The sequence below is a fragment of the Scyliorhinus canicula genome, chromosome 3 (assembly GCF_902713615.1).
Source record: "Scyliorhinus canicula chromosome 3, sScyCan1.1, whole genome shotgun sequence".
Lineage (NCBI taxonomy): Eukaryota > Metazoa > Chordata > Chondrichthyes > Carcharhiniformes > Scyliorhinidae > Scyliorhinus > Scyliorhinus canicula.
The window spans coordinates 149,610,926-149,635,054 of NC_052148.1; the positions used below are offsets into that span (position 1 = coordinate 149,610,926).

A 24,129-nucleotide genomic window follows, 5' to 3' on the forward strand; every position below is an offset into this window, starting at 1 on the left:
AGACTCCCTAAGGCTGTCCAACTACTCCAAGACCCTTCTGCCTGTGGTTCCCGCAACCCCAATTGCTGAGGCTGAACCGTGTGCCCTATAGATAGAGGCCCAAAGCAAGCCAGGGCTACCTAGGCCCTTCAGAGGACACCTGTCGAGGCCATCACGGACAACAGTAAATAATAATCAGCAGGGTGCCTCCCCCTCTGCTGCGGATGTCAGAATCATAGAATTTGAGGGTGGCATGGTAGCACAGTGGATAGCACTATGACTTCACAGCGCCAGGGTCCCAGGTACAATTCCCGACTTGAGTCACTGTCTGTGCGGAGTCTGCACGTTCTCCCCGTGTCTGCGTGGGTTTCCTCCGGGTGCTCCGGTTTCCTCCCACAAGTCCCGAAAGACCTGCTATTAGGTAATTTGGACTTTCTGAATTCTCCCTCTGTGTGCCCGAACTGGCGCTGGCGACTATGGGCTTTTCACAGTAACCTCATTGCAGTGTTAATGTAAGTCTACTTGTGACAATAAAGATTATTATTATCTGTGTGTGTGTGTGTCCAGACACCAGGATACTTCACCACAGCCACAGGCCCCACCGCCGGCCATGTTAGTAACAAAATGATTCTTACCAAAGTCAGAATTGTTTTGTTAAATATTAGGCCCTGTCGCACTCCAATAAATAACTTCACTGCTTGTGTTCGTGCAACTGTCACTTACACAGGCAGCCTGTCTTTGTCTCAAATTTTCTAAGGGCTGGACATGTAAATAACTTCACAATGTGAGTTTTTTGAACTCACACTGACAGGAGTAGGCTGACTTTTATACCTTTAATGATTGGGGATTTAAATAACCTAACAGTTATATAACAAATAACATACTTTATCCACTGTTCATGAGAAACTGTGCCTCCTCCATAAATTTATGACATCCATATTGTGGGATAAGCACCATGTTACACCAAATCTCCGACCCCGCGGTGGGTTGGAGAATCGCCGGGGGGGGGGGGGGGGGGGGATGCATGAATCACCACTGGCTCGCCGATTATCTGGCGCCGATTTTCGGGCACCCGTGACTTACGTATGGTTCCACCCGGCGGGACCTTGGAGGTCCGTTTATGGGGGCTGTCCTGGTGGGGGGATGGGGGGATCCGACTCCGGGGCGGGGGGGGGGCCTCCATGGTGCCTTGGCCCGCGATCAGAGCCTACCGATCAGCGGGCAGGCTAGTTCCATTGGGGCCTATGTTCCTCTGCGCTGGGCCCCTGTAGGGCTCCGCCATATTGCTCAGAGGCCGGCGCAGAGACGGGAATCCACACGCATGCGTGAATTTGTGCCAGCCGTGGCGCACATGTGGGGACTCGCTGTTGCACGCTGGCTTTCGGGTGCTGGAACTGCGGAAACCATTCTGCCGCCGTACTAGCCCCCTAGGAAGGGGTGGATAGCTGCCAGGTGAGGCCCGTTGATGCCGGAGTGGCTCGTCCCACTTTTCACTTTGGCCGCAGCATTGGAGAATCCCAGCCAGGGTCTGTTTGAACTGAGCACTGAGTTCAAATGGCCTCGCTCAGTTTTAGTCTCCCTTGTGTGAATTAGTAAGAAGTCTTACAACACCAGGTTAAAGTCCAACATGTTTGTTTCAAATCATTAGCTTTCGGAGCACTGCTCCTTCCTCAGGTGAATTCACCTGAGGAAGGAGCAGTGCTCCGAAAGCTGGTGTTTGAAACAAACCTGTTGGACTTTAACCTGGTGTTGTAAGACTTCTTACTGTGCTCACCCCAGTCCAACACCGGCATCTCCACATCATGTGTGAATTAGGCCATGCCTCCCAACAGTGAAATTGGAATCTGTCAGGAATGGGAATTTACTGCCAGACCTGGGTCCTGTTTTGCATTTTATAGGCCCGTAGAATCTCCATAACTGAGTGAAAATGCGGCACATTTTCTTTTGTTTCCCCCAGCAATAAACTCCATTCTCGAGCCACTGACTGTATTCTTCTGCTTGGCAACAGTAAGGCTGAACTAGCCTGACCCTGAGATGCGCCTCTGCCTACATAGCCGTGCCATCAAAACAACTGCATATTTCCACCTCAATAAAATCGCCTGACTCCAACAGGCCTTAATACATTTTTTGTTGTTGACATGCTGATCAATGTCTTTGTTACCTTTAACTTTACTCTTCGAGGGCAGCACGGTGGCCTAGTGGTTAGCACAACCGCCTCACGGCGCTGAGGTCCCAGGTTCGATCCCGGCTCTGGGTCACTGTCCGTGTGGAGTTTGCACATTCTCCCCGTGTCTGCGTGGGTTTCGCCCCCACAACCCAAAAATGTGCTGAGTAGGTGGATTGGCCACGCTAAATTGCCCCTTAATTGGAAAAAATAATTGGGTACTCTAAATTAAAAAAAAAAATTAAAAAAAAAACTTTACTCTTCGGATGCACCCATTGCTGGCTCCCAAATTCTGCTCTCTGCAAACTTGAGATCATCTGGATTTCTGCTGCCAGTGTCCGAACTCGGACCAAGTCCCATTCCCCCTCACCCCTGGGCTCACTGGCCTACATTGGTTCCTGGTTAAACAGCTGCTTTTATTTTGAAATTCTCATTCTTAAATACCTCCATGGTGTCCTCCTTCCCTATCTCTGCAGTCTCCTCCAGCTCTACAACCCATCGAGGCATCTGCTTTCCTCCAATTCTGGCCTCTTGGGTACCCTTGATTTTAATCTCCTCTTCCATTGGTGGCTATGTCTTTAGTTCCTCTCCCTAAATCTTTCTGCTTCTCTATCTCTCTTTCCTTCTTTAAGATGCTCCTTAAAACCTCACACTTTAGCCATACTTTTGGTCATTTGTCCTATTATCTTATGTTGCTCAGTGTCACGTTTTGTTTGACAATGCCCTTTCATTTAATAATGCCCCTGTGAATGGTCTTTGGACTGTTTACTATGTACATGGATATTGTTGTAGTTAGAAGTATATTTGAAAGATAATAGCTCCAGCTGTAAATATGTTAAATTAAAATAAACGGGCTTATTTGACAAGGAGAACATTATTGAACTTTATCCAACAATTCTTATGATGCAAATATCTTTGAATAAACTCTGTGCATCCATGGTGTTGGCATGGAACTGCGTCCAATGGGAGAACATAGCAGAAAATTGCACACCTGGAGACCAACATTAATGGAGAGAATATCAGGCTGAGAGTGCACAATTTCCTGAGGTGCCATTCAAAGATATATGGTTGTGTGCCAGAAGCACTAAAATAGAAAATCTGCTGTATGGTGCCATGGTAATTGAAGTGTACTGAGGTATAGAGGGAATTATAGAAGCAGCAAGGTGGCTTTCAATTAAAATTTGCTTATATCTGGATGAAATCCTGTGTCACCTTGTGATTAATGTGTAAGTTTCGGTATCTCTCCTTGCTCAAAATCCGTTACCCAGTCCTCTTTGTCTTCCTTTGCTACGTGCACATTAGGAATCCCAAGTAAGCACTGCTTACAAAAGCTCCAAACATCTTTGTGTAGAATAAAACATATTTACTATAGGATCAGTAACTTTGGTCCAAGTTAGCACCTAGAGCAGCATCACTCTCCCCGTTCCTGAGTCCTTTCTCTCCTTTTGTGTATTTGTCTCTCTCCAGAACCAGCTCAGCTTCCCCAGAAATGGAAACCCATCTTCTTAGAACTCAGTCTGTCGGTGTTAATGGTATTTTCTGATCTCTCTCCCCACACGGTGGATAATGCTGGTAAAATTCCAGTGGCAGAATGAAGAGGCCTTAATCAATCACTTCAGTGGCATATTGGGCCTTTGGCAGGAGGGCTGTCTGCATGGTGGCAGGAATACAGCACGCTCCCACCTCACAGCCCAACCCCCTAAAATCCAGTTCAGAATTAAAGATTCAGGTCAATGACCTTTCATAAGGCTTGATACATTAACTTTGGGCGGGATTTACCGACCACCCCGCTGTGTGTTTTTCAGCAGCGGAGACGGCCCTCCTGCGGGATCTACCGACCCTGCCGTTGTCAACGGGATTTCCCAGTGACAGCAGCCCCCATGTGCCAGCATGAGACTGGAATTTCCCGCACGTAACAACCAGTAAATCCCACCCATGGTTTCTCCATCCACACATGCTGCCTGACTTGTTGAGTTCATCCAGCAATTTTTGTTTTTATTTCAAATTTCTAGCATCTGCAGTATTTTGCTTTTGTATCAATGGTAAGTTAGTTGATTTCATCATTCGATTCACTACCTGAGTAAGGAAGTGGGGGGAACAATTAGCTGATGTTCCTGTGATTCTGGATTGGGTCAGGACTATTTAGGTCAGCTGTGGTTATCACCTCCTTAAGGTTAAATAGTCTAACAACACTCACTGATTTGTCTCTCAAATGAAGAATGGCCTCTTGGCTGAGGTAACTGCGGGCCGTCCTTCCTTCCTTATGAAATTAATGTGTCATTGATTTTGGAAAAGGAGGGCACATGGTTATAATTTTTAAAAATTCAAAAATGTGTGAAAGGTTAAACTTGAAGAAACAATTGAGAGAAAAGAGAACAAAAGGTTCCAAGTATAAAATGGTTAATAAATTGCAACAAGGAAGCAAGGTAAATGAGTTCAACTGAAAATCATCTGTAAAGTAGGTGATGTGATGGATTAAAAAGTAAGGTCATATGAAAGGGAAATTATAGTAATGAAGGAAAGAGAGCAAATAGAAAGACACTTTTAGCTAAGACTAATTTTAGCTATGAACCCAAAGGTGGTGTGTTTTACAGTTCACTCAAGGAGTCCAAGTTACCGTGGCAATGTGTACTTTTACACACATGTTGTATCTGGATCTACAGATAATGGTAGTAGGGGCTCCAACTTGCTTTCTCTCACGTGTCTAACCAGGAATGTCTCCTGCTCTTCCCATTCCCATTGGTGTGTATCGGAAGGTTGATACCCAACCTGTTGATCATGTTATGAACACACCTTCCTTGGCTATCATGTGCTGGGGTGGGACTCAAATCCAGAGTTCTGGTTCAGAAGCAGGGAAGCTGCCCACTGCAACACATGACCTCCCATAAACACAAAGGTGGGCACTGGGAAAATAATTGCTGTGGTCATTTTGTATGGCATTGTATATATTTTCACACATAACATGTTTACAACTTAACTCGAGCGGGTATCCACAATTTGAGATACTTAATTGATTCAGACCAAAACTTTTTCTGGTGTTACTTAATTTTCATCCCTTTGTCCTGCTCTCCTTAATTGTTGGAGCCTAGAGGAAGATTGTTCCACTTTTTCCCCAGACCCCATTTTGAAATGCCGCACTGAAAATGTCTGCTTGGAGGCACATCGGGATTCTCAAGGTTGACTCTTTGGGATTTTCTCTTCCTTCCTGGGGAAAAGTACTCTGAAGCTTCATGGCACAAGACATTGGACCCACAGTTTTGCACTGCCTTTAATATACCATCTGATTCATTGCGTTACTTGGAATCTATTGAAAGCTATTCCACCATTTTGATTATTTTCTAAAATGGAACAAGGCCAAGCTACAAAGAAAATGGAATAATGCATCAAAGGTCCTGAAAATTGTAGCCATGATGTGGAGATGCCGGCGTTGGACTGGGGTGAGCACAGTAAGAAGTCTTACAACACCAGGTTAAAGTCCAACAGGTTTGTTTCAAACACGAGCTTTCGGAGCACGGCTCCTTCTTCAGGTGAAATTGGGGATGGAAGGACCTGAAGAAGGAGCCGTGCTCCGAAAGCTCGTGTTTGAAACAAACCTGTTGGACTTTAACCTGGTGTTGTAAGACTTCTTACTGAAAATTGTTGCAATGGTAGTCAGTAAAGTTTGCATTTATATCATTTTTTTTTAATTCCACAGGATGGTGATCCTACTCTCCCACCAGAAAAGCGGAATCAGGTAAAGTGTAACTTAATAAAGCTTGTTTGACAAAATCATGTTTATTTTGGCTGTAGTTATGTTTTATAATTAACTGCAACATCAATTCCATAAAAGTGAACTAGACACAGCATGCATCAAAAAGAAATAAGCCTTACCCAGTATTTGAAATAAATGCTAGCTGTGATCAAATTTGCGACCAATTGATCTCCTAGGATAAAACATGAACACAGCCTGTCATTGAATGCTAATGAAATAGGAAGTTTAGATGGAAAAAATGCTAATCAGGATAGTAGAGCATCAGAATTTAAATTAAGAAAAATTAATTGAAAGATACATTCCAATATGAATTGGAGTTTAAAAATAATATTCCGAGGACAAGGATATTTAGAAATGTGGGAAAACTCTTGTTAGGTGTAAGCAGGACCTTTCTTTCCAGATGAGGATTGTAACCAAAGCACATTCACGGTGACCTGTTGGTATTTGTTTAGCCATTTTTCTGTCTCTTTTGCTGATGTTGAAATCTGTCATTTTGTTGCTTGTTGACCAAAAAATAACATTCTTTTTGGACCCTACCAAATATGCCAATGTTTTTATGTAGTCCTGTTTACCACGGCTCACTTAATGCAAATGAACATGATATCCTCTTTTGAGCTTATGCATGAAGTGATTTAAGATTTACAAGCAGATTAATTGAAGAAGGCTTAACAAATTCTTAATTAGAAACTCACAGCAGCCAATTCCTGAGCTGGTGAGATTTTGGGTTTCATTCTCCAGCAGCATGTCGGCGATTCTTTATTTTTAAAGATATTTTATTCCAAACATACTCAATATCAGCAAAATACACAGTCCATCAAAACATAATCCAAAGTTTGTACAATTTTTTCCCTTTTATTCCCTCAGCCCCTGCGATGAACAACTCCTCAAATAATATCATAAAAGGCCTCCACACACCTCAAAACCCACCTCTGACCCTCCTCAACTTGAACTTAATCTTTTCCAACTGGCAAAAGTTGTACAAGGCCCCCAGCGACGCTGCCACTCCCGGCAGAATATCTGACCTCCAATTCAACAGGATCCTTCACCGGGCAATCAGAGAGACAAGGCCACAACATTGGCCCCTTCCACTCCGGCTCCTCCGATACCCCAAAGATCGCCACCATCGGCTCCGGCTAACCTCCACCCCCACTACCCTAGATGGCGCTCCAAACACCACCTCCCAAAAGCTGTCTCGCAGCCCCAGAATATGTGAGCATGATTCATCGCCCTCCGCCTGCACTTCTCATATCCATTAGCCACCCCCCAGAAGAACCCACTCATCCTTGTCCCAATCATGTGTACCCTGTGTACCACCTTGAACTGAATCAAGCTCATCCTCCCACAGGAGGAGGTTGAGTTCACTCGCCGCACTGCCTCACACCAGAGTCTCCAACCTATTTCCCTCCCCCAACTCCTCTTCCCACTTATGCTTTATCCTCACCACCTGTGTCCCGCCCTGCTCCTCCAACCTTCCATACATATCCCCAATTTCACCCTCCCCCAGGTTGTCAGGAAGCAGCAGTGGCTCCAACAATGTGTACTCCAGTAGCTTGGGAACGTCCGCCATTCCTTTCGCGCAAATTCACGCACCTGCGAACACCTAAACTGACTGTCACTTGGCAACTCAAACCTCTCCCGCAGTCGCCGATTTTACAGATGGAATTGGAGCTCAGTGCCCTGGTGGCCATATTTGGGGTGTCAGACCTGCCGGAGCTGCAGACAGGTGCAGGGGCAGATGTCTTAGCCTGCACCTCGCTGATCGCACGCAGGAGGGTACTGTTGGAGTGGAGGTCAGCTTCTCCACCAATGCCTCGTTATGGCTGGGAGAATCTTATGGAATTTTTGCACCTTGTGAAAATTAAGTAAACATTAAGGGGCCCAATTGAGGGTTTTTATAAAAGATGGAGGCCTTTTATTCTGTTCCTTGAAGAGCTAGTCACCGTCAGCTGTTGGGGGGTTGGGGAGTTGCTGTTTTGTTTGAGGGCGTGGTTTGTTTTATTTTACTGTTCTGTATTCATTAAAACATGTTCAGTAAAAATATTTTAAAAGTAAATAAATTCACATCAACAGTTAATTTACATTGGAGTGGGTTTTACAGCCATGAATCCGGTAGGACGCCCATGTGCTTAGGTATAAAAATAGTGTGATGACATCACGCCAGCAATCCAAGGTCATCCTGCCAGTTTCCGATAATACTCTAGGCAAACAGGCACCGATATTGGAAGCCTGCCCATTTTGAAAAAAACAAGTTAGCAGGCTATTGAACTTGTTGAAAGGTCAACTGACAGCAGTTTTTCATTGCCCACTCCATTTTTCAATAGCCCCATGTGAAAGCTTTTGGGAGTGAGAGGCGGCACAAGAACGGGTGAAAAGGCCTGTAATGGTTGCATGTAGCAGTTGAAGGTGGCAACGTTTGGCTGTTAGTAGACATGTGGTGTAATCTAATCAAAAACAAACAAGTGCTAGAAATGGCCCTGCTATCTAACAGCTCTTTGTTTTTTTCGGTTATCAGCACGGAACTCAGTCGCATTGGCGCCCTGATCTCCCGACTTGACTCCTAGACCCCCACCAAAACCCAAACCCACCTGTTGGGAATTCTTGAGTCCCCTGCACCCCACATCATATGGGTAGGGCACCCCGGGCCAATTCACGGCACAGGCAAAATGTCACCTGGGCACCTTGGCACTTCCAGCCTTGCACTCTGGCAATGCCCATGCAAGCCTCGCAGTGCCACCTGGGCACTCTGGCAAAGCCAGGCTGGCAGTGCCAAGGTGCCATGGTGGTATCAGACGTGCCAGGATGCCACCCTGCTCAGATATCAACCACCTGGTGGCCTCCAATCGCCTGGGAGACCCCCCTCCCCCGGTGCGGTTCCGCCTGGTCAGTATTTGTGGGGACCAGTGCTAGATGGTGCCCGGCTGGGGTCTCCTCAGCGAGGCCGGTATATCCTGGGGTCCAGTTAGATCTGGCATTGGCAGGGCTAAGTAAGCTTTTAAGCTTACTTAACTCTGAAAGTCTGGCTCCCACCCATTGTAGGATCGTTCAATCTCGTGAGGAGTAACAACCATTGGGAATCCCGGAAGAGGCCTCTTGCGGGATCTACCAGCTGCGTCCTATACTGATTCCAGTGGGATGCAACCAGTAGGTCATGCCTATTATTTCATTAGTTTATAGACTGACATTACAAATAAAAAGAGAATATGAAGGATGGGGGCCTAGAGACAGCATTATCCTGCAGGTGTGGTCTCCAGGCAGGAAACCAGAGATTGCTGTCCACATGCAGATTGTGCATGCTGAAGGAAGCTCCTTCAGTGTGGACGAATTGAGAAGGAGACAGCAGAGGCCAGCTGTCCAGGGACAGGTGCACCATGCAGCCCAGGCCAGGTGAGGGACTTGCTGCTGTGCAAGGTCTAAAACTAGACAGTCAACAACAACACCAATCTGTAGTAGCGAAAGACATTATCCCACACCGAGGGTCTACAGGCAAAGGACAAATTACCATTGCCTCGCAGAGCACCAGTGTCTTTGCAGACTGTGACCTCGGGCGCGATTCTCCGCTGCCCACGACGGGTCGGAGAATAGCGGGAGGTCCTTCCTGACAATTTTCACGGCCTCCCGCTATTCCCCCCCCCCCCCCCCCCCCCCTCCAGCCGCCCCCCGACACGAATCGCTGCTCGCCGTTTTTTACGGTGAACAGCGATTCTCCGCAGGCCGATGGGCCGAATACCGCGGAGTTTACGGCCGTCACACTTACTTTCAGCGTTCGTGCAAACGGCCGCAAAGTGCCCGTCCCGGACAACCATGGCACCGATTGGCTGTGGCATAGGCCTGCGATCGGTGGGCACCGATCGCGGGCAGCGGGTCCGATACCCGCGCGCTATTTGTTCTTCCACCGCCCCGCAGGATCAGTCCGCGGGGCGGCTGAGGGGAATGACGGCCCGCGCATGCGCGGGTTTAACGCGTCTGCGTGATGATGTCATCCGCGCATGCGCGGGTTGGAGCCGTCCATCCCGCGCATGCCCTGCTGACGTCATCGTGCGCGTCAGCCGCCGTGACTCTTGGCAGGCGGAGTTAGCGACGTTCGCTAACTCCGCGTCGCCGTGATTTCCCGGGCCCCGATACTAGCCCCGCCCGGGGGGCAGAATCGGGTCCCGGGGCGGAGCTCCAAGGCTGGCATGAAACATGGCCAGTTTCACGCCAGCCTTCACGGCACGCCGGATTTGCGGAGAATCGCGCCCCTCCTTTTGTGAATTGCTGGCTGGGGAGATCAGTTCAAATTGCGCTGATAACCACCTTATGCCAGTCACTCTCAAGATAACTGTGGCCTTGAACTTTATGCATTCGGGTCATTCCAGGCAGCAACTGAAGATATTTGCGGCATATCTTAAACTTAAGATCACCATTGCATAAAGATAATCACAGATGCAATGTTTAGGTGAAGAAATTACTTAATCTCCTTTACCACTGATGACGTTAGTCAGACCGACAGTACTTTACCTGTACTGCTGGATTCCCCAAAGTTCAAGGTGTGATAAATTGCACACACACTGCCATCAAATCTCCATCAGGGCATCCATCAATCATAAAGATTTTCACTTCAGCAGTCTTCAACTTGTGTGCGACCATTGTCGAACTATCATTCAGATATGTGTTCGCTATCCTGGAAGTAGTCACGACCCATAACATCCTTAAGCACTCCCAGGTGCCACAGATGTTCTGTCTGCCAGGACATTATGCGGGTTGGCTACTTGGAGACAAGGGATACTCGCTGAAGAGATGTCTCGTGACCCCATTGAGAAATCTGCAGGCAGAGGTTGAGGTGTGTTACAATGAGAGCCATGCATCTACAAGGGCCATCATTGAGCACACCAATCTGATTTTGATGCTTGGACCATGAAGTCTGCTCTCTGCAAATTTCTCCGGCTTGTGTCTCACGAATCACCATGATCTGCCACGCTGTACACAACCTGCAGAGCAGGGAGATCCTGGCAGAGATGATCTAATGGAGCAAGCTGCATCCTCTAGCGATGAGTCTCAGGAAGAGGCTGAGGATCATTAAGTCATTGTCCCAATTTGTGGGGTTCCCCGTGATCTGAGCCCCACCATTTGGCCAGCCAGCTGCAAGAAGTGGTGAGAATTCAAAGCAGAAAATACTGGAAATAAATAAATAAATAACCTTTATTGTCCCAAGTAGGCTTACATTACCACTGCAATGAAGTTACTGTGAAAAGCTCCTAGTCGCCACATCTCCGGCGCCTGTTCGGGTACACAGAGGGAGAATTCAGAATTTTCAGCTGGTATGGGAATTAAACCCGCGCTGCTGGCCTTGTTCTGCATCACAAACCAGCTGTCTAGCCCACTGAGCTAAACCAGTCTAATGGTCAGGTGGTCTTTCAGCCTCTTTGTGTAGAGACAAATGGAAGAACATAACTCTTCTTCTTGAAAACATATTATACAGAAGGAAAATAGGACAGGTTCGTTCCTTGGCAAGGGTCCTGAATGAGACTGCTGGCACACGAGTCATGAGAAGGGAAGAACACACTTTTGCCTGCTGCTGTTGCACAGCTTGTGTTCTCTATGGATCCTGCCTTGTTCAAAGAGTGGTGCCATCAAATCTGGATTCCTTGTGAAGCTGCTACCTTCCCGATACCAGTGGACCTTTAAATGGGTGGCTGTGAGTGACTTCCAGTTCACAGCCTAAATCCATTCATGCCGAACATCCTGCCGTACACCCCCAACTGGGCGTGGAGCACCCCCCCCCACCCCCTTCTCAGGGCTAATGGGCCAGCCTTCCTGCTGGGCAGCTGCTAATTGGCTAGTTGGTGCTTGGTTCACCATGTTGAAATGGCGGGAGCAAGTGGACTGTACACTTAACTGTTCTGTCTCCCTCACTCTGCCAGAAACCATAAAGTCCAGCCCATTGTGTTTCCCTTGAAGTAAATAATTCACACCGCAGTTGATTTTTGGGTATGAGGGTAGAGGGAATCAAGCTTGAAGTCAAACACTTGGAACAAGACAAGATAATATCACAAGTGAGCATTTGTATTGTGAAAGTACATAAACTCAAATTTCATTTCTTTGCCCAGGCAAACCTTGCACAACTATTGAGTAGTTCTCGAGAGCGGAATAAACAGCTGACAGAGGAAATCAAGGAGCTCCAGCAGAGACTAACTGAGGCACAGGGTGACAACAAGGTATCATTTATAACAACGGGTTGGAGTTAGGGGTGCTGGAAGAAGAAGAAAATCATCAGTCTTGTCTGCTTGAAGTAAAAAGGGGAGGGGAAGGAAATCTTCAATGCACAAAAAGAGTGAAAATTGATCTAAAATAATGAAGAAATTGCATAAGCATAATATAATGGTTCATGTGGTGAATCAGAATATGAAAACTAAATAACTGCAGTTCTGCAAGTGATTAAAATGTTCTGGTTGACAGGTTATTGTTATTAGCGGCTGTATGCATCTCAGTCTAATAAACATGCTCATTTAGTAGTTCAGCACTGTTAGAAATTCACTATCTGTTTCCCTGTATTTGAATGTTTATGCTGCACTATTGTCAGTATCTTCCTTCAGGTCTGCCTAACCTTACAGTCCATTTGCTTATTTTAGATAACTGACTGATAGCTGCTACCAGTTCTGCTGGAACTGGTCTTCTGATGACCATGTGAAGAAACTCTCTTTGAAGTGGTAATCACACAAAAAAAGGTCCACCCTTTCTCAGCAGGATGACCAGCATAAACTGTCAAAGGGTAACAGGTTGACAGGGTAACTTTGAGTTTGTGGCTTGGGCAGGTAGCTTCCTCACTGGCCGCAGTTTTCAATAATCTGCGTATGCACGGCCCACAGGAAATTTGTTTCCAGAGCATACTCACATTTCCAATAGATGCTACCACTGGTTCACGGATCATCATCAGGTGCACAACCTTGGAAGATAATCCATGGGTGTAAGCTTCCCAAAGCTGGTATTACTTCACAGAAGGACAGATCACCGAGATCATGGAACAACACTGGCATATTCCCCATCATAGATCTAATTTTAATTAAAATAAACACAATAATGCCCACTTCCCTCCCCATTGCTTGTTCAGTAGAATACTTCAACCTAATTTCACATGGAACCCTTACAGCTAACAGGCAGAGGAAACATTCATTGGATCTATCTCAGTGGATCTGATCCGTTTATCATTCTTTTGCTATCTCTACTATTATTATTATTGCCTCTTATAATTAATTTTGAAATGTTTTTGATATTGGGATAAGATAATAAAGAGCCTAGCATTTATATGGTGCTTTTCATAACCACTGGATGCCTCAGAGTGTTTACAGCCAAAGGGCGGAATTTAATTCTACCCCACCTGCCTCCCCTCCCCAAGGCCAGCGAGGAGGTGGAGTTACCTGTTTGGTCATGCTTGGGGGTGGCCTTCTTGCCTGGAAGCTAATTGAGGCCCTTATGGACTACTTAAGGGCATCATGCTGTTGTGCTACTGCGGACAAGGATTTTACTATGTGGGCAACCCACCTGGTAAACCCTGGTGGGTATGCCTCTGGCCCAGTGACTGGGATCCCTTCCACTTCGGCAGCCCATGCCCAATGGCGAGACCAGCCAGTGGCATGGGACATCCATGGGTGAATGCCCGTCTGTCCTAAAATCTAACCCACCTCTATTCCTCCTCGGTTTGGCCTCTCCAACTGGCTCCAGCGATGACTCCTCACTTACCTTCATTCCAGGCTCCAGCAACGATCTGAAATCTGGACCTCCTGCAATAGCGACAGACCAGTGCTGCTGGTACTGGAGAGCTGCCGATCTCTGTTTGGTTGACAGCCTTTGGAGATGGGATAGCCATGCTGAACTCGTCGAGGACCCTGATACCGAGTAGTTAAGTGCCTAAGTGGCACTAAAGCATGTTGGAGAGCATAGAATAGCCATGGCGTGGTTGCCACTGGCTATCCAGCCGGTGGATCGGCTTGCAGCCGCAAGCATTAAATTCCATCCAATGAAGTATTTTTACAGTGTAGGCACAATTTTTTTTTGTGATGTTGATTGGGGGATAAATATTGGCCATGAAAATGAGGATGACTTCTTTGAAACGTGCCATGGGATCTTTAACATCAAACAAATCAGGTAGATGGGGGGTCTCAACCAACATATGATCTGAACGATGGCATCTCCAAGCACTGGAGTGCTCTCTCAATATCACGCTGGAGTGTCAGTCTTGATTTTTTTTGTTGAAGCCCTAGAGAGGGAACCTTGTGGTTCAGAGGCGATTACGCTACCAACTGAGCCGCAGCAATAAGCCCATAATTACTTGCGAGTATCTGTTCGTCTTTTTAAATATAGGTACTTCACTTACTTTCAACAACAATTTGTATTCCTGCACTGCCTTAACATAATAAAATGTCCCAAGGTGTTTCACAGAAGCACAATCAAACAATATGCGACACCGAGCCATATGAAAAGATATTAGGTAGTTGACCAAAACTTTTGGCTGAAGAGGTAAGTTTTAAGGAGCATCGTAAAGGAGGAAATAGAAGAAAAAAGGCTGAGACTTTTAGACAGGGGGATTAGGGCCTAACAAACTGAAAGGAGAGCCACCAATGATGGTGTGTTTAAAATTGTGGATGCTCAAAATGCCCGAATTAGCAGAGTGCAGTGCTGGATAAAATTACAGGGATAGGGAGGGAAGAGGCCATCAAAGGATTAGAAGACAAAGATGAGAGTTTTTAAATCGATTGGTTTCTTAACTAGGAGCCAGTATAGTTCAGTAAACGAAGGAGTGATGGTGAAACCTGAATCGGTGTGAATTAAGGTAATGGGAGTGGAGACTTAAGGCTTAGTTAGGCGAGTAATCAGCTGCTACAAATGTCTTCCCTAGTCCTCTTTAGTACCCCAAGGTATATATCCCAAGCAATTGTTGGTTATTAGTCCCCTGACTAATAAAGTATCCGTACCACGTTAATTCCAAAATCTTTTAGGATTTCGGCTGTACTAAAATCAATATGATATTCATTTAATAATTCAACTAATTTATCTTCAGTAAATTCCTTGTCACTTTATCCTTCAAGTGCTCTTGTAGGCATACATTTTAATATCATGCTTCATATTTTTAACTAAACTAGGGATAGCACAGTGGCGCAGTGGTTAGCCAGGTTCGATCCCGGCTCTGGGTCACACGTCCGTGTGGAGTTTGCACATTCTCCCCGTGTTTGCTTGGGTTTCGCCCCCACAACCCAAAGATGTGCAGGGTAGGTGAATTGGCCACGCAAAATTGCCCCTTAATTGGAAAAAATGATTTGGGCACTCTAAATTTATTTATTTTTTTAATTTAAAAAAATATATATTTTTAACTAAACTCATCTCCAGTGTCCCCTTTGATATTCTAATATTCCTTTTAACTTTAGAAAATTATTTTCCTCCTGGCGTTCGCACTTCATTTTCCCTGTACACTTTGAATAGATTTTCTAAAATTCTCTTTTAAATAGATTTGCTTGACTATTTCAGAAAGTGCTTATTTAACTTCGGCAGGTTTCTCTTGGTTATGTGTGTACGTGACCAAGTCACTATTATTGTTCCAAATTAAATTTTTCCTTCATGAAGCTATCTTCAGTAACATTCTCCAGTTCATTTCGTAATAGTTCTTCCCCATTCCTTTGTAATTTTGCCTTTTGTTTCAATTAAGCATTTCTGTTCTGGAACACAGATGCAGAAGTATGCTATTTAACCGCTCAACCTTGCCTCAATAGCATTTTCGGGGACAGTGTTCCAGATTTCCCCTACCTTTTCTGTGAAAAAGTGCTTCCTTAAGTCACCACTAACTTTGTTTTCATGGGTATACATCCTTGTTTTGGACTCTCCCAGCACAGGACTATGGGCGCGATTCTCCCAGAGAGGGAGAAATCGTAAGGCTGGCGTCAAATCCGGGCGGGTTTGACGCCAGCCTCCCCCTCCCCAACCGGGAACCGATTCTAGTCCCCGGTCGGGGCTAGCATGCCGCCGTAAACTCCGGCATCGCGGGCTTAACGAATTTCGTTAAGCCCGCTTGCCAGAGTTTGCGCCGGCTGACGTGTCACATGACGTCAGCCGCGCATGCGCGGATTGGAAGACTCCAACCCGCGCATGCGCGGATGCTGTCATCGCGCATTTGCGCGAAACCCGCGCATGCGCGGGCCGGGATGCCCCTCAGCCGCCCCGCGAATTGATATAGCGGGGCGGCGGAAGGACAAAGAGTGCGCGGGTATTGGACCCGCTGCCCGCGATCGGTGCCCACCGATCGCGGGCCCATGCCACCCTTGGCACGGCCGTGGTACTGCCGTGCCAATCGGTGCCATGGTTTTAAAAATCGGCACTTTACGGCCGTTTTTACGAACGGCCAGACCAGGTGTGTTTGCTGTTCGTAAAAACAGCCGTAAAGGGCTTGGAACTCGGCCCATCGGCCAGCTGAGAATCATTGCTGGCCGTAAAAAAACGGCGGCAGCGATTCGTATCGGGAGTTGGGCGTGGGGGGGGGGGGGGGGGGGAGAATAGCGGGAGGGCGTCAGACTAGCGTGGCCGTAAAATTTTACGAACCCCGCTATTCTCCGCACCGTCGTGAGTGCGGAGAATTGCGCCCATAGTTCTTTTCAACTCCGTTAACCATTTTAAACACCTCAATTAGATATCCATTTGTCTTTTATACTCTAGGGGATTCAAGTGCAGTCCAGGCAACCAGTCCTCATAAACATTTAGCCCTGGTGTAATTCTGCTAAATCTGTGCTGTATCCTGTCTAAGACCACTTGACCTCCTCTTGGGAAATAAGAAAAGGCGGGTGCCAGAAGTGTTCGTGAGGGATCACTTTGGGACTAGTGACCATAATTCCATTAGTTTTAAGATAGCTGTGGAGAATGATAGGTATTGCCCAAAAGTTAAAATTCTAAATTGGTGCAAGGCCAATTTTGATGGTATTAGACAGGAACTTTCAAAAGTTTATTGCAGGAGTCTGTTGGCAGGCAAAGGGCTGGTTGGTAAGTGGGTGGGAGGCTTTCAAAAGTGTGTTAACCAGGATTCAGGGTGAAGCACATTCCTTTTAGAGTGAGGGGCAGGGTGGCAGAAATAGGGAACACTGGATGACGCGGTATTGAGGCCCTGGTCAACAAACAAAGAACAAAGAAAAGTACAGCACAGGAACAGGCCCTTCGGCCCTCCAAGCCTGTGCCGACCATGCTGCCCATCGAAACTAAAATCTTCTACACTTCGGGGTTCCATATCCATCTATTCCCATCCTATTCATGTATTTGTCAAGATGCCCCTGAAACGTCACTATCATCCCTGCTTCCACCACCTCCTCCGGCAGCGGATTCCAGGCATCCACTATCCTCTGTGTAAAAAGACTTGCCTCGTACATCTCCTCTAAACCTTGCCCCTCGCACCTTAAACCTATGCCCCCTAGTAATTGACCCCTCTACCCTGGGAAAAAGCCTCTGACTATCCACTCTGTCTATGCCCCTCATAATTTTGTAGACTTCTATCCAGTGGCCCCTCAGCCTCCGTCGTTCCAGTGAGAACAAACCGAGTTTATTCAACCGCTCCTCATAGCTAATGCCCTCCATACCAGGCTTCTGCACCCTCTCTGAAGCCTCCACATCCTTCTGGTAGTGCACGACCAGAATTGAACACTATACTCCAAGTGTGGCCTAACTTAAGGGTCTATACAGCTGCAACATGACTTGCCAATTCTTATACTCAATGCCCCGGCCAATGAAGGCAAGCATGCCGTATGCCTTCTTGACTACCTTCTCCACCTGTGTTGCCCCTTTCAGTGAGTTGTAGACCTGGACACCTAGATCTCTCTGACTGTCAATACTCTTGAGGGTTCTACCATTCACTGTATATTCCCTACCTGTATTAGACCTTCCAAAATGCATTACCTCACATTTGTTCAGATTAAACTCCATCTGCCATCTCTCCGCCCAAGTCTCCAAACGATCTAAATTCTGCTGTATCCTCTGACAGTCCTCATCGCTATCCACAATTCCACCAACCTTTGTGTCGTCTGCAAACTTACTAATCAGACCAGTTACATTTTCCTCCAAATCATTTATATATACTGCGAACAGCAAAGGTCCCAGCACTGATCCCTGCGGAACACCACTAGTCACAGCCCTCCAATCAGAAAAGCACCCTTCCATTGCTACTCTCTGCCTTCTCTGACCTAGCCAGTTCTGTATCCATCTTGCCAGCCCATCCCTGATCCCGTGTGACTTCACCTTTTGTACCAGTCTGCCATGAGGGACCTTGTCAAAGGTCTTACTGAAGTCCATATAGATAACATCCACTTCCCTACCTGCATCAAACATCTTTGTGACCTCTTCGAAAAATTCTATCAAGTTAGTGAGACAGGACCTCCCCTTCACAAAACCGTGCTGCCTCTCGTTAATACGTCCATTTGCTTCCAAATTTGAGTAGATCCTGGCTTGAAGAATTCTCTCCAGTAATTTCCCTACCACTGACGTAAGGCTCACCGGCCTGTAGTTCCCTGGATTATCCTTGCTACCCTTCTTAAACAAAGGAACAACATTGGCTATTCTCCAGTATTCCGGGACATCACCTGAAGACAGTGAGGATCCAAAGATTTCTGTCAAGGCCTCAGCAATTTCCTCTCTAGCCTCCTTCAGTATTCTGGGGTAGATCCCATCAGGCCCTGGGGACTTATCTACCGTAATATTTTTCAAGACGCCCAACACCTCGTCTTTTTGGATCTCAGTGTGACCCAGGCTATCTACACACCCTTCTCCAGACTCAATATCCACCAATTCCTTCTCTTTGGTGAATACTGATGCAAAGTATTCATTTGTACCTCGCCCATTTCCTCTGGCTCCACACATAGATTTCCTTGCCTGTCCTTCAGTAGGCCAATCCTTTCCCTGGCTACCCTCTTGCTTTTTATGTATGTGTAAAAAGCCTTGGGATTTTCTTTAACCCTATTTGCCAATGACTTTTCGTGACCCCTTTTAGCCCTCCTGACTCCTTGCTTAGTTCCTTCCTACTTTCCTTATATTCCACACAGGCTTTGTCTGTTCCAGCCTTCTAGCCATGACAAATGCCTAATTTTTCTCTTCGATGAAGTCTACAATATCTCTCATTATCCAAGGTTCCCGAAATTTGCTGTATTTATCCTTCTTCCTCACAGTAACATGCCGGTCCTGAATTCCTTTCAACTCTGACATTTGAAAGCCTCCCACATGTCAGATGTTGATTTACCCTCAAACATTCGCCCCCAATCTGGGTTCTTCAGTTCCTGCTTAATATTGTTATAATTAGCCTTCCCCCAATTTAGCATATTCACCCTAGGACCACTCTTATCCTTGCCCACCAGCACTTTAAAACTTACTGAATTGTGGTCACTGTTCCCGAAATGCTTCCCCACTGAAACTTCTACCACCTGGCTGGGATCATTCCCCAATACCAGGTCCAGTACAACCCCTTCCCTAGTTGGACTATCTATATATTGTTTTAAGAAGCCCTCCTGGATGCTCCTTACAAACTCTGCCCCGTCCAAGCCCCGAGCACTAAGTGAGTCCCAGTCAATATTGGGGAAGTTGAAGTCTCCCATCATAACAACCCTGTTGCTTTTACTCCTTTCCAAAATCTGTCTACCTATCTGCTCCTCTCTCTCCCGCTGGCTGTTGCGAGGCCTGTAGTAAACCCCCAACATTGTGACTGCAAAAAGAAAAAGGATGCATATGACATGCATAGGCAGTTGGGATCAAATGGATCCCTTGAAGAGTGTAGAGGTTTTCGGAGTAGAGTTAAGAGAGAAATCAGGAGGGGGAAAAAGGGGACATGAGATTGCTTTGGCAGATAAGGCAAAGGAGAATCCAAAGTGCTTCCATAAATACATAAAGGGCAAAAGAGTAACTAGGGTGAGAGTAGGGCCTCTTAAGGATCTGCAAGGTCACCTATGTGCGGATCCATAAGAGATGGGGGAAGATCCTAAATGAATACTTCTCATCGGCATTTACTGTTGAGAAAGGCATGGATGTGAGGGAATTTGGGGAAATAAATAGTGATGTCTTGAGGAGTGTCCATATTTCCGAGAAGGAGGTGTTGGAAGTCTTAAAGAATATCAAGGCCGATAAATCCACGGGACCTGATGAAATCTATCCCAGGATGTTGTGGGAGGCTGGGAAGGAATTTGCAGGTCCCCTAGCTGTCATGTGAGAAATCTTTAAGAAATGGGTGTTTATAAATGGGTGTGCAAAGGGCAGCACGGTGGCACAGTGGGTTAGCTCTGCTGCATCACGGCGCCGAGGTCCCAGGTTCGATCCCGGCTCTGGGTCACTGTCCGTGTGGAGTTTGCACATTCTCCCTATGTTTGCATGGGTTTCACCCCCACAACTCAAAGATGTGCAGGCTAGGTGGATTGGCCACGCTAAATTGCCCTTAATTGAAAAAAATGAATTGGGTACTCTAAATTTATAACTGAGTGTAGTGAGAGTACCTTTAACAAATGGGTGTTTACTACTGCAGTGATGTCAGAGAGTGGGTGGAGCTGGGCTGTCTGTCATCTTTTTACTTTCGTTTTAGGCTGTTTGCTGCAGGGTGTGTTTTAGTTTCGTTTTCAGAGCTGGATAGCTGCAGTTACAGCCAGAAGGTGTATGAGTCTCTCTTTCTGTAATCTAAATCCTGTAAATCGATCCTTTGTGATTTAAAACTAATAACTGCTCTCAGTAGTGACTTTAACCTGATGTGCTTCTGTTGAAAGGTTGTTTTTAAGTCTTCTGGATGTTAAAAGGACAGCTTAAGGATTACTTAGTGTGTATTTTTGGGGGGGTTATATTTGAATTGATGGTTGCTAAGATGTTCACTCTATGTTTTAAAAAGGTTAACTTGAGTTCATAGAATAAACATTGCTTTGCTTTAAAAAAGTACTTTTCCATTTCTGCTGTACCACACCTGGAGAGTGGGCTGTGTGCTCCCCATACCACAATCTATTAAAAGTTGTGGGTCAGTTGAATTCCATGATACACTTTGGGGTTCTATAAACTCTGGCCCATAACATAGCAGAGATATTTGAATCGTCAACAGCCACAGGTGGGGTGTCTGAAGTTTGGAAGGTAGCAAATGTTGTGCCTTTGTTTAAGAAGGGCCGCAGGGAAAAGCCTGGATACTACAGACCGGTGAGGGTAATGTCTGTGGTGAGTAAGATGATTGAAGGTATTCTGAAAGACAGGATCTGCAGGCATTTAGAGAGGCAAGGACCGATTAGAGACAGTCAGCATGGTTTTGTGAGTGGAAAATCATGTGTCATGAATTTGATTGAATTTTTTCAACGGGTAACCAAGAAGGCAGATAAGGGAAGTGCAGTCGACGTTGTCTACATGTACTTTAGCAAGGCCTTTGACAAGGTATCGCATAGTAGGTTGTTGCATAAGGTTAAATCTCATGGATCCAGGGTGAGGTCGCCAATTGGATACAAAATTGGCTTGACGACAGAAGACAAAAGGTGGTTGTAGAGGGTTGTTTTTCAAACTGGAGGTCTGTGACCAGTGCTGTGCCTCAGGGATCAGTGCTGGGTCCACTGTTATTTGTTATTTATATTAATGGTTTGGATGAGAATTTAGGAGGCATGGTTAGTACGTTTGCAGATTACACCACGATTGGTGGCACAGTGAACTGTGAAGAATGTTGTCTAGGAATGCAATGGGATCTTGATCAATTGAGCCAGTGGGCCGATGAATTGCAGATGGAGTTTAATCTTGATAAATGTGAGGTGTTGCATTTTGGTAGATCGAATCAGGACAGGACCTACTCAGTTTATAGTAGGGTGTCGGGGAGAGTTATAGAACAAAGAGATCCAGGAGTACAGATTCATGAGCTCCTTGAAAGTGGAGTCACAGGTGGACAGGGTGGTGAAGAAGGCATTCGGCATGCTTGGTTTCATTGGTCAGAACATTGAATACAGGAGTTGGAATGTTTTGTTGAAGTTGTACAAGACATTAGTAAGGCCACAACCCAGAAAGAATAGAGTGATAGAGGTTGACAGCATGGAAAAAGGCCCTTCGGCCCAACTTGTCCATGCCACCCAGATTTTGGAATACTGTGTACAGTTCTGTCACCTTATTATAGAAAGGATATTATTAAACTAGAAAGAGTGAAGAAAAGATTTACTGGCATGCTACCGGGACTCGATGTTTTGAGTTACAAGGAGAGGCTGGATAGACTGGGACTTTTTGCTCTGGAGTGTAGGAGTCTCAGAAGTCTCTTAAAATAATGAGGGGCATAGATGAGGTAGATAGTCAATATATTTTCCCAAAGGTAGGGGTGTCTAAAACTAGAGCTACAGGTTTAAGGGTGAGAAGGGAGAGATACAAAAGAGTCCAGAGTGGCAATCTTTCATACAGAGGGTGGTGAGTGTCTGGAATGAGCTGCCAGAGGCAGTAGTAGAGGTGGGTACAATTTTGTCTTTCAAAAATCATTTAGACAGTTATATGAGTAATATGGGTATGGAGGGATATAGACCAAATGCAGGAATTGGGACTAGCTTAGTGTTAAAAACTGGGCGGCATGGACAAGTTGGGCCCAAGGGCCTGTTTCCATGCTGTAAACCTCTCTGACTCTATCCTTTCTGGGTTGTGGTACCCAGAACTGAGTAAAATACTCTGTTGGGTCTAACCAAAGCCCTATATTTCCTGGTCCTTAGTGTTGATTGCCAAATAATTAATTTAATTATATTATAATCATGATCTTAAGATGTTCTGCTTTTTGTTTTATTATGGGTGTTGCCCTCATCAGATAAGAAAACTTTGACCTTTTGGGTTTGATGTTCAATCTGAGGTTGGCTATAAGATGCCTGGTTAATTTCCCTGTCCTGACCCTGCATCGCATCGGAGAGCATCGTTCACGAACGTAGATGTTCAGCACTAAGTTAGGTGTGCTGAACTCTGTCAGGAGGCTGGAGCTGCCTGGTGAGCATGATCGCCAAAGGCAGCCATGAAGGGGCCTGCTGATGCCTCACAGAAGTGAGGAGGCAGGACATTGGAGAGCCAAAACTCAGGTACGACATCTTGGATCTTGGTTTTTAAAGATATTTGATTCCAAGCATACACAAAATACACAAACATACACAACATCAACTGAATACACAGTCCATCAAAGCATAGTCAACAGTTTGTACAGTTTTTTCCCTTTTTAAACCCCCCCCGGCTTAAACTTTGATTTCCACACAGTGTCGTCAACATCAACATTTTATCCAACTTAAAAGGCTCCATATCCTGATCATCGACTGCACCACCAGACACCCATGTAGCTCCCTGGGGCTACCAGGGACCTCAGACTGGACCCAAGACAGGACTCCTCCTCCTCGAACCTGATCGATGTCCCCAACAAGGCCTAACCTTCTCCACTTTTGCTGCCCAGCAATAATACATCAGGCTTAGACACGCCAACCCCCCTTTCTGTCTCTCCACTGGGTCCTTCCCCATCTCCGGTAAAACAAAATCGAAGCCTGTGACAGCATTGCTCGCAGCTGCCCCCCCACCCCCGCAACTGCCCCCCCCACCTTTCCACAGCCTCGCTCAACATCCCCAACAGGTGGTGGGCCAGCTCTGTCGCAAACTGCTTAGAAAACTCTGCCAGAAAGCCGGCAGCGTTTTCTAAGAGGTGGCTCCTCCAATGCCTTCCTCTTGCTCTCCTCCAGCTCTGGGAACTCCAATCCATCCACAAACCGTCACATATCGTCCACCTCGCCACCCGGCTCGGCCTTATACAGCCTCTCGTAGTACCCCCTGTGCATTTCATTTATCCTTTCCGGCTCTGAGACCACCTCCTCCTTCACTGCTCTGACCTTTAAAAAGTCTCTAGCCGCTGCCTGCAATCGCAATTGGTGGGCCAACGTAGGAGATGCCTTCTACCCATACTCATATTGCACCTCCCTCAACCTCCACAGCTGCCCCACTGCCCTGCCAATCGTCAACCTGGCAAACTGCCCCTGCAACTTCTTCCCCTTCACTAACAACCCCTTCATTGTGGCTGCCGAGTGTCTCCTATCCACCTCGACTGTCTCTTTTTTTTATTTTTAAATTTTTAATTTAAAACAAATTTGTAACATTTACGGAAAAAAGGCAATAAGCAAAGAACCTTAACATGGTGAAAACAAACAGTGGGAATAAACAAACATAATAAGGCACATCCCCCGTCAGCTCTCTGTGCACAGCCCACATATGGTCATCTAAACTAAAGTGCACCCCCCCCCCCCCAAGA

General features: G+C 46.2%; 1 protein-coding gene across 4 annotated transcripts in view; it reads left to right on the forward strand.

The window, feature by feature from the left end:
- LOC119963019 (coiled-coil domain-containing protein 149-like) overlaps positions 1-24,129 on the forward strand; it is a 164,414-nt gene that overhangs the window by 41,627 nt on the left and 98,658 nt on the right. For all 4 annotated transcript variants that reach the window (XM_038791475.1, XM_038791476.1, XM_038791477.1 and 1 more), the window contains exons 3-4: positions 5,838-5,876; positions 11,981-12,088. In XM_038791475.1, the coding sequence (XP_038647403.1) occupies positions 5,838-5,876; positions 11,981-12,088 (147 nt within the window). The remainder of the gene's footprint in view (positions 1-5,837; positions 5,877-11,980; positions 12,089-24,129) is intronic.